The 10,659-nt window shown below is 60.9% G+C and overlaps 1 protein-coding gene across 1 annotated transcript; it reads left to right on the plus strand.

Moving 5' to 3' along the window:
- The first annotated feature begins 5,617 nt into the window (after positions 1-5,617).
- On the plus strand, positions 5,618-8,911 carry ELF3 (E74 like ETS transcription factor 3). The gene is made up of 8 exons (XM_059831290.1): positions 5,618-5,780; positions 6,460-6,681; positions 6,907-7,026; positions 7,120-7,239; positions 7,421-7,510; positions 8,155-8,271; positions 8,451-8,646; positions 8,791-8,911. Exons 1-8 carry the CDS (start codon positions 5,618-5,620, stop codon positions 8,909-8,911), a joined length of 1,149 nt encoding a protein of 382 aa, XP_059687273.1.
- The last annotated feature ends 1,748 nt before the right edge of the window (positions 8,912-10,659 follow it).

A 10,659-nucleotide genomic window follows, 5' to 3' on the forward strand; every position in this document is an offset into this window, starting at 1 on the left:
TGGAGCTCTGCTCCGTCCTGCAGCCTGCACACCCTCCCTGCTTCCCCTTCACCCTCCGGGAGGGAGCCCAGCACAGCCCAGACCCCCCACGCCCTGTCCTGGCCTCCTGGGCCTCACCCCCAGAAAAGCACAGCCCTTGCGCCTTCCTCCTGCCCCTGGGCACTTGTCCTCTCATCCATAACAGCTCTGCCCTTGGTACCTGCCAGCTGTTCTGCATCCCCCACAACTTGGGACCACCCAGTACCCTCTGGTCCAGCCCTGCGGCAGGGCTTGGGCAGCTGCAGCGTCGCGTCACCTGCTCCGTCACCCTTTCCCGCTGCACAAGTATCGCAAATAGCAGGTGCCTTTTCTTGCTCAGAGCTGTTTTCTAGAGGCCAACTCTTGTGAAGGCTTTTTTTTCTCTGCTGGGTCGTGCAGCCCAGCCCATCGGTCTAGGTTTGTCAGAGGACAAGGCGTGTACATATATTTTATACCTCGATGTGTTCCTGTAAATAGTGTAAGTTATTTCAGTCTGATGATGTACATGTTTTTTTCAATGGCTGTGTTGTTCCTTGCCTTTTTGTCTTCACAAATAAAATGTACTGAAATGAAGTGACGGAGCAGAGATGGCTTTGAAGAGGGGAAGAGCACAGCTGGGAGCCACCCATCCCATCCTGATGCACCTGGCAAAGGTGCTGGGGAAAAGGCTGGGCGAACTGGTGCTGCTACAGCCCTTCTGGCCCTACCCTGTATTTTGAGAAGGTGACCTGCATCCTTACAGGCACAAGAGTCCTCGGGCGGGCAGAGCAGATGTCATTGCTCTGGGGGGAAACAAGGGGCTGAGGTGGAGGAAGCACAGACCTGGCAGGGCTGGCTCTGCCCCTCTCTGCTGGTGAGGAGGAAGAGGGGAGGAAGGGGGCCAACCGGGCAGGCCTAAGCCAGAGTGGCAGCCGCAGAAGTCAGAGCATCCCCAGCCCTGCAGCATCGCATCACCCCCCCCCCGAGGGGTCCCCAAGCTGGCCGGCCCTGGCTCTGCGGAAGGGCGCTGCGGGGCAGGGGCTCGGGTGCCTCCTGCCCGCGGTGGTTGCCCACAGCCCTGCCCGGTCGCACACCCCTCAGGGCAGCCGGCTCTCCTGGGGCTGGGGTCCTGGGGGCCCCGGGCTCCCTGGGGGCCCCGGGCGCCCGCCCATCCCACGCTGGGGAGCCGCCTGGCTGGCTGCGGGGAGCGGTGGCCTTGGGGACAGCCGGCAGGTGGCAGCCCCGGCTGCGGGACCGCGGTGCCCGGGGCTCGGCAGAGCTGCTGGAGCGGGGGGCAGCGGGGTCCCCCCGGGCTGCCCAGGTGGGGATGCTGGGGTGGGGGATGCAGGTGCGGCAGGGAGGCGACCCCGGTGCCAGCGTGTGGTGCCCGCTGAGCGCCCAGAGGTGACCGATGCTGGCACCAGCCTGTGCCCCGCAAGACGCTGGGCAGCCAACCTGCCCCAGCCCCAGGTGCTGCAGGGCGGGGAGGGGGGCAGCAAGCTGTAGCCCCAACTCCTCAGGGCAGGGCCTCAGCCCCAGCAACCTCCACTTTCTCTTTCCCAGCCAGCCAGCACTGGTTAAACTGGTCGGACGGAGCAGCTGAGCAGGGAGCTGCCAGCCATGGGCTGTGCCCGCACCGACCACCCCGGATGCGGTTCCTCCTGGCACACACCCTGCTGCCCGCGTCAGGCACCCCACACCCTGCTGCCGCCGCAGGGTGAGAGCTGGGCCCCCCCAGCCCTGGGCTTAAAACACACCTTGCAGTGCTCGTCCTGACAGCGGTGCCAGTCTGGCCCTAACAATGTCTCTGGAGGGCTGGTGGTGCCCAAGAGCCATACCAGTCCCCAGCACCGTGTCCTGTGTAACCTTCAGCCTGTGTCATGGCTTATCCAAGTGTGAGCCTCTGTACCCACAGCCACACCACGGTGCTGCCAGGGAAAACAGGATCTGTGGGGCAACAAAGATGGGGGCATCAGGGGCCCAATTACCCCTGGCAGGGCAGATGACATCAAAAGCATCTCCTCCCACCTGGTGTCCCAGCCACTCACTGCACCAGTGACACCTTTTCTTGCCAGCCCACGTGTCACCAACTCACTCCAAACTCATGACCACCTCTTCCTCGCTGCAGCAAGACGCCAAGCCTGGGCTGGCAGCACCCTGTGCCATGCTCCCCCCACGACTGAAGGTGCCCTGGGAGCTCAGACCAGCAGCAAGGGACAGCGGGGACACATCCCTGGGAGCCACCTGCTCTGGTGATGAGATTGTGGCAGCCCGCTGCCACCCATCTCCAGGATCAAGGAGGAGTTGCACCGAGCCCATCAGTGCTGCGGCTGCTCCTCAGCATGGGCACCATCCAGCAGCTTGCTGCTGCCCTGTGGCTCTGGGGAGGGCATGGGGACACCCCAGAAAAGGCTTATGCTCTCCCATGCTCCCGGCACAGTGTCTCAGCATCTCCAGGGAGTGTCCCCCACTGTGATCTTCTTCCCACGGCCCATTATAGGGCCTGGATTGTGGCACATTTGTTGGGCAGATGGGCAGGAAGGCCAGTTCTCCAAGTCAGTAAAGCCGGAGGGTGCCTGGAGGGTGTTGGGGAGGATTGCTCAGGCCCGCTGGCCTCCTGGCTGCCAAACACAAGGGGAAGGAAGGGGGCAGGCTGGGCCCCAGGAGGACCCAGAGGGCTCCCAGCATGTCAGGAACACGTAGGGGGCTGTGGGGTGTCACCCACTGAGGGCACCTCTCCCATCGGTGGCATAGCCCGGGTGCATGGACTGACCACGGCACTTCCCTGGGGTCTGCTGTGGGTCTGCAGAGAAGGGAGACCTGGGAAAGGGGATGCTCAGTGTGGTCCATGGCAGAAAGCCCCATCAGGCCTATGATCAGATCCCCCGGTGCAGGGGGAGAGTTGTGGGTGGGCTGGGCAGGGCTTGGGCAGGAGACTCCTAAATGCTACATGCCTTTCCCATCACCCCTTGGCCTGTGGCCCAGGGCACGGTGCAGAGCTGTCATGTCCCACTCTGCTCCAGAGACACCTGCATTTCAGCAGTGGGTGGAAAAAGCTTCCCCAGGGGCAGGTTTCTAACCACAAACACTGGAAGCCCAGCCGGGCAGCCAGGTCCCCGGGCACAGTGGAGCCCTGGGCTCAGCTCCCGGCTGAATGCAGGCTTAAGGCTCCATGTCTGCCCAGCACCGGTGTTTTCCCCGGTGGTCTTGGCTTGCCCCGTGGCAGCAATGGCAGGGGCTGCTCCCAGGTGTGGGGTCATCCCTGTGCTCTGTGGGATGCTGTGCCAGGAAACAAAAGGGCCTGGCAGCACCTAGCACTCGTGACTGTGCCGCGGAGGAATGAAGCTGGGGCAGGTGATCAGCTAGCGTGACCTGGTGCCTCCTGGCTGGCACGCTGGCCCTGCCTGCCCCGGGGCCACAGCACAGCACGGCAGGCCAGGGTGACGTGACAAGGGAGATGGGGCACACAGACACCCTGCCCTTGCTAGCCCATGGGCCAAGGTAGAGCATCCATGTTTGTGACAGTCTGTCACCACCTTGTCACAGGAGCTGGTTTGCTGCCAGGTACAGGTCTGAAGTAACAAGAACCTAGAGGTGCCTGTGTGATGCCAGGGTCTGCCCTGCTCACACAGTGCCCTGGGTTTGTGCCAGCCCATGTGCGGCATGGATGTGGCTGGCTCGGCAAAGTACCAGCACCAGGCAAATGGGTGCCAAGTTGTTGGCTTGGACTGGCCTGGGGCTCCTCTGCCAGCACATGGCTAAAAACAGCACGAACATATCCAGACAGGGTCCCAAGAACCCCTGCCCAAGAGCCAGAGGGGCAGAAAGTAATCCCCCAAATGCATTCCACAACCCTGCCTTGCCCCTTGGCATGTGTCCCTGTTGAGTGTACATGTATGCCTGTGCCAGGCACTTGTGAAATGGCAGGGAATGGGCTGTCACAGCTCTGCAGCCTGTCACAGAGCTCCCCCCAGGCAAAAGTCGACCCATCCTACCCGAGAGCAGTAATACTCAGGCACCTGCCTGGTCTCTGCTCCACCCCCACACAGACCATCCATCCCCACTTGAGTCTTGCTGCCTGGCTTGGTTACTGGCTCCTTCCTCTCCTTTTGGGAGAAGCTGTGCCTGTGCCAGACCAGGGAGCGACCAAGCCTGTGCTCCAAATGTGGCCAAGGCACCCATGCAAGCACCTGCTCGGTACGAGGGCTGGGCTGCCCTGCCCTCCCGAGCAGGGAGACGCCACAGGGCCGGGTGGGCGCCCAGGGCAGCGTTCCCGGCCCCTTTGCCGTGGGCAGAGCCCCAGGGAGGGATGCGCAGCCCCTGGGGCCCGCTCCAGCCCTGCTGGGTGTGTTTGCTTGGCAGCGGGAGCCAAGTGAACCTGCAGCTGCAAGCAAACAAACACGAGCCAGGCAAACGGCAGCGAAGAAAACACCTCGCGAAGCCGGTGTGGGTGAAACTCTGGGCACCGGCAGGGCAAAGGCTCTGACAATGATTAAACTGGCCAACCCAGATTTCCCGGCAAGGCAGCGCTGGGCTGGGACCCGGTGGTTCATATTATGCAAATCACCTGGATCTGGGAGCATGAACGTTTCGGGCTGGAATTCCCCTCGGGCCGCCAGATCGCATTACGCCGCCCGTGCTATAAAAGAGGAGACGCAGGCAGGGCTTGCCCATCGGCACCAGCCTTCCCGGGCCCATGAGCAGTGGCTAGCGGCCGGGCAGGGCGCGCTCCGTCTCCCCTCACTGCTCTCTGGATTAGCTGCCGCTCCCAGGATTGCCGTCACAGAAGGTACCAAAGCTTTTTCGTCTGGGGCCTGTTGACATCTCCCAGCCCTGGACGGCTGCTTTGCTCTCCTCCCTGTGCATCTTCACTCTCGCCGGGGGATTCGCTTGGTCTTTTCTCGCTGCACGCCTGTTCTCCCACTGCAGCTGCCAGCCCTTTCGGGGGGGCCAGCGAAACGGCGGTCTGGAGGGGCCCCCCTCCGGCCCCCAGGTTTTGTCAAGCGAACAGCAAGATTTGGCTTTTCCACAAGGGCCGGGCAGTGGCTTGGTCCCCTCCTGGCTGCAGAGTTACTGGGATGTGCTTCTTGCAACTGGTTGAGAGGACCGGAGCTGCTGGCACTGGAGTCCCTGCAGTGGGCAGTGGGGCAGCGGGCTGTGCCAGCCCAAGCACTGCTGTGCTGTGGGGCTGGGGGAGCGCTCAACAGCTGAGTGCCCTCCAATGCCCATCCCCATGGAGGGGCTGTGCAACACCATTCTCTGCGAGCCACCTGCTTGCTGTCCCTTTGTACTGGCTGCCAGCAGGGCTGGTGAGGCCAGGCTGCTGGGGACAAGGATCTTCTGCAAGCACGGTGATGGTGACGCTGTGTCCCTGTTTGCTCCGGCTCAGCCTCCCTCCCTCCCGGCCCCCAGGGCGGTGGTGAGTCAGGCCCCAGCCCCGGCCGGCGGGTGCTGGGTGGTTGTTTCTGCACAAGTGACCTGAGAGGTGACGATGGGTGGGGGGGAGGGGAGAGCCCGGCCTCACCCAGCCCAGTCCCGGGGGTGCTGCGGGTGCTGTGGGCTCCGGTACCCCTGCCTCCACGGGGCCGGGGCTCACTGTTGTCTTTCGGCACAGAGCTTGATGGCGGGATCTTGCGAGATCAGCAACATCTTCTCTAACTACATCAGCGCCATGTACCAGCCAGATGAGGTGCAGCCAACCTTGGACATGCTGGGACACCTTGGGGACGACAGCAGCCTGGGGCTGAGCCTCCCCACCAGCCAGCCCCCCGCACAGAGCACAGGTAGGACCTGGGGAGCAGTGGTGGCTGCACAGGGGAGCCAGCATGTAAGGCAGCAGTGAGGCAGAGCAGCTGGCTTGGAAGAGCAGTGCAAGATCTTTGTCCCACTGGGGCAGGTTAACAGCTTCCACCATGCCTCAGTTTCTCCAGGAGTGTGTTGGCTGAAAGGTTGCTGTAGGCAACCCTGGGTGGCACAAAGCGTGGCTGCTTGGAGCACATCAGATGCATACGGGGGATGAGGGAATCATTGCCCTCCTCCCCCAGCACATCCCAGGGGACGGGCTGCCAGGGCTCACCTGGAGAGCAGTTTGGAAGTACAGTCCTGGTGACAGGTGTCCCACTCCACCGGTGGGACCATCATGGGATGGCCCTGGGGGAGGCATGGGGAACACACCAGCAGAGCAGGGCAGATCCCAGCACAGATGGGACAAATGGCACCAAAACCAACAGTGCAGGGAGCATCAGGTCATTGCTGTCCCCCAGGACAGGAGCAGGGCAGAGTGAGGTGACCTGGGAGCAGGCACTAAGTGCCTGTTAGTCCCATAACCCTCCAAGCGCAGGGCCTGCTGTGCCCCGCGTGATCGCCACAGGACTGGACCCAGTGCCCATCTGCAGCCAGCAGCCTGCACATGGCGCTGGCACGGCCGCCCTGCCCCTGAGCCCCGCTCTCCGTCCCTTGCAGACAAGCCGGAGTGGTTCAGTGAGCTCCCGTACTTCTGGACCAAGGTGCAGGTGCTGGAGTGGATCAGCTACCACGTGGAGAAGAACAAGTACGATGCCAGCTCCATTGACTTCTCCTGCTGCAACATGGATGGGCATGCGCTCTGCCACTGCACCAGGGACCAGATGCGCCTCATCTTTGGGCCCCTGGGGGATGAGCTCTATGACCGCCTGCACGAAATCAGTGAGTGTCCCCATGTCTCCTTCGTCCCAGGCCTGGGAGTTCGAAGCATGAGGCTGAGACCCCCCCCACCAGCCCAGGACCTGCTGCTTCCCGGGCACTGTGGAGGGCTGCCTGGGGGAAGTTGCACTGGGGAGGCTGCGCAGGGAGATGTGGGGGCACAGACCAGAGTCCAGGCAGGGCTGGGGTCAGCTGCCAGTGTGTACCATTCCTGTCCATACCAAATAGGCATCGCTAATCTCAGTCCTCCCACTGCTGCAGCCTCCGACGAGCTGAACTGGATCATTGATTTGCTGGAAAAAGAGGATGTGACTTCCCAAGAGACTTTCCTGGACTCTAGCCACCTGGGTAAGAGAGGGGTCCTGGCCAAGCCTTTTCCCCAGCGACCACGTGCTGATGCAGGCAGGGCTAACCCCTTCTTCCCTTCTCTCCCCCTTCCAGAGCTGGGAAATCCCTGTGCCAAGGACTCCCTGGAGGACATGAAGCCCACAAACCCTTTCCTATCCACAGACTTCACCTGCTTGCCTGCTGCCATGTCCCCAGGCAGCTCTGATGTCTCAGGTCAGTGTTTTGCCTAGCGAAAAGCTCCCTTCACTTGCGCTGATCTGGGAGATCAGTGGGGAACTGCCCCACCACCAAGGGCGGGTTTGGGTCTTGCACCAGGCTGCCTGCAGGGGCCTGGGGGGGAAGCGGGGAGGAAGTCAGCAGTTGGTGGTCTGAGCCCTGTCCCTTTGCCTCTCAGGGCCTGTGATGTCCCACAGCCCCAACTCCCAGGACTCCGGTGGAAGTGACCTCGACCTTGACCCCATGGAAGCAAAGCTCTTCCCTGACAGTGAGTTGTTTGCTTCCCACCACGAGCTGGGAGAGGAGGGCTTGCTCCCGGGCACTTGAGCAGCTGCAGAACACATCCCATCTGGCAGTGATTTAGGGATGACACCTGAACATCCATCCTCACACTGGGAAGGAGGGAGGGGGCTGGTTTTCTGTGCACCCTGGGTCTGTTTCTCTCCACTGAGCATGGTGATGGTGCAGCCTCTGGGGCAGAGCTGGGATAGCCAGGGCAGCAATGAGCTTGGTGGGACGGGGTAGGTGGTGGCAGCTGGGTGAAGGCTGCAGCCAGAGATCCTGAACACTGAAATCTGTGTTCAGTATTGATCCCAGCAGGCAATGATACTGGGAATACCGGGAATGCAAGGAAGCAGCAAGGTTTGGAGAACGAACAGCATGCTGCCCTAAGCATGGTGGCACAGATGAGGGTGGGATGAGGCTGAAGGGAATGGGGAGACCTTGCTCTCAGGGGGATGGTTCCCTGGTACTTGGGCCTGAAAAGAGGGTGCAGCCCCTGATCTCTTCCCCCTAGCCAGCTCTCCCCCGTGCTTCTGCTCCTGAGGAGAACATCTCTGTGCCCATGGAGGGGGGAGCTGCAACCCAGCAGGCTCTGCACAGCGTAACATGTCCCCTTTTCTGTGTGCACAGATGGCTTTGCAGGGAGCAAGAAAGGGGACAGCAAACATGGCAAGCGGAAACGGGGACGGCCCCGAAAACTCAGTGAGGAGAGCAGAGACTGCCTGGAGAGCCGGAAGAGCAAGCACTGTACGTGGACCCTCCAGCCTGGGAGCTTGGACTGCCTCCCTCATCTTGGCTCCATGGAGGGGAGATGGGAGGAAGGGCCATGTCCGCTGGCATGCCTCTTGGCAGGGGGGTTTAGGGAGATCCAAAGTGCAGGGACCCACAGGATCTTTCCTCCTCTACAGCTTGCTCTTCTCTTCCAGCCCCAAGAGGTACCCACCTGTGGGAGTTCATCCGGGACATCCTGATCCACCCCGAGCTGAACGAGGGGCTGATGAAGTGGGAGGACCGGCAGGAGGGCGTCTTCAAGTTCCTGCGCTCGGAGGCGGTGGCTCAGCTCTGGGGCCAGAAGAAGAAAAACAGCAGCATGACCTACGAGAAGCTGAGCAGAGCCATGCGGTGAGTGCCCTCCCTTGCCCTCAGGGGGGACCTGCCCCCCAGGGCTGGGTCGGACCCACCAGCACTCAGCCTTGATCCCCCACAGCAGCTCCCCAGCACGCGGAGCTGCATCCAGAGCCCTCATTCCACCTCCATCTCCTCCAGGTATTACTACAAACGAGAGATCCTGGAGAGAGTCGATGGGCGACGGCTGGTGTACAAGTTTGGGAAGAACTCCAGTGGCTGGAAGGAGGAGGAGGTGCTCAACAGGAACAAGGAGCTGTAGGAGTCCTGGATGAGCCGGGGTCTGACAAGCCCCTCGGCACCAGCCCCGAGCTGGACTCCTTGGCAGGAAACTTTGCCTGTAGCTGTATCTGGAAGCTGCTGCCCTGTGCAGTGTGTGAAACTCCGACCCTTGCATGGGTGCACTTGTGTGTGCTGGTGACTGCCGGCACTGAGGTGTTTAAAGCTAGTATTTTGGCTCCAGTAGGTTATTGTAAACCATTATCTCCCTTGCTGGATTCGTACCTCTGGCTGGAGTCGCAGTGACTTTGGCTGTTTCAAAGCGTGGACAAACACAAAGGGGAAGAGAAGTTCGAGTGGCAGCTGGCACCGCAGTGAGAGCCCAGCAGGTCTCCTGCTGTCACCCACCTCCTGCCCGGGCAGAGGGTCAGCACCACCGTCTCACCTGTGATCGGACAGACCTTGTCCCAGCTATGGGGTCCTCCCTCATCACTGCTCGCACCATGCTGAAGGTGCCCACCATCCTGTTTGCTCCACGTGGGATGGGTGAGGCCCCCCTGTGCAGCAGCTTCTCAGAGTGGCACCCACTGAGAGAAGATGGGAACATTGTGAAGCTTCACCTGGCCCTGGAGAGCCCTCAGTGGGGAGAGGACTTGAGGCAGCAGGGCCACTCTGTATTTCCAGCCCGGCTGCCTGTATCTAGAAACAGGCCTTTTCCTCAAAAGTAGCTTCTAATTTATGTAAGACCAAAAAAAAAAAAGCACAGAATGAATGTACAGATATATTTTTTCATGAGTAAGATGTTCCCATGTGAGAGTGTGCATTGTAGGGCACACACGTGTCTTGTGGCAGGTGGTGATGCTCAGCTGGACTGAAGCGATGTCACGGGGGCACAGACTGGCTCTGTGTCAGCCACAGGAGCGGGATGCCAGCCCAGCCAGGCATCCTTTTCAAATGGGAACATAAGAGGAATAAATTGTTGTTTGGTTGGGTTTTTTGTACCTCCCTGTCATTTTGCTTGTTTTACTTAAAGACATGGTGGGGACCAGGCTCATGTTACCCGGGATGTCCCATTGCATCAACCCCGCCTGCCACCATCCCTCCTGCCTGCTGTGGCCTGGACTTGCCTGGTCATCCTGGCACAGGGTCGTAGGGTCTTCCTTAGGGTGAGTTGGGCTGCTTGTCCCTAGGCTGGTAGGAGTGGGATCTGGAGGCCTTGTCTCAAAGCCAGCCATACAGGGGCATCTTACACCTGTTCCCAAACCTTTGCCCTTCTGAGGACCCCCCAGAAATTCAGCCCTAGTAGTCGCCTTTGCAGGAGGGCTTTCCTGGAGCAGCGGCTCCAAGTCAGAATTTGCTGGGAAGCAAATTCCTGGGTGGTCTGGTGTGGGGGGCTGGGGGGGTGTCTCTCTCAGCTCCCTTGACATTAAGGTCCCCAGCCTGGCTGGGGCTCATGGGCTGCAGGAGGACCTCCAGCCCCTCCCTGGCCAGTGCTCTCTTCTGACACATGAAGGGACAGCAAGAAGAAGCACAGGTGCTGCAATATGTTTAAGGCTTGCCCATCTTCCAGTCTGGTTATTTGGGAGCCTCTCCTAGGACCAGGGTGGGTCTCAAGGACTGTGTCTTCAGGAAGGGGGACCACTCACTAAGGCCTGACAGTGTGGACAGCCCAAACACATCATCTGCCCCTTCTTGCTCAATGGCAACACCAGCCTTCCCCAGCTAGCCCAACTGTGAGGAGGCAGGAAGGGTGCCCCAGGGGTGCTAGGAGGATCTCTTCAACCCACAAGA

The sequence above is a fragment of the Gavia stellata genome, chromosome 30 (assembly GCF_030936135.1).
Source record: "Gavia stellata isolate bGavSte3 chromosome 30, bGavSte3.hap2, whole genome shotgun sequence".
In the NCBI taxonomy this organism is placed as follows: Eukaryota; Metazoa; Chordata; class Aves; order Gaviiformes; family Gaviidae; genus Gavia; species Gavia stellata.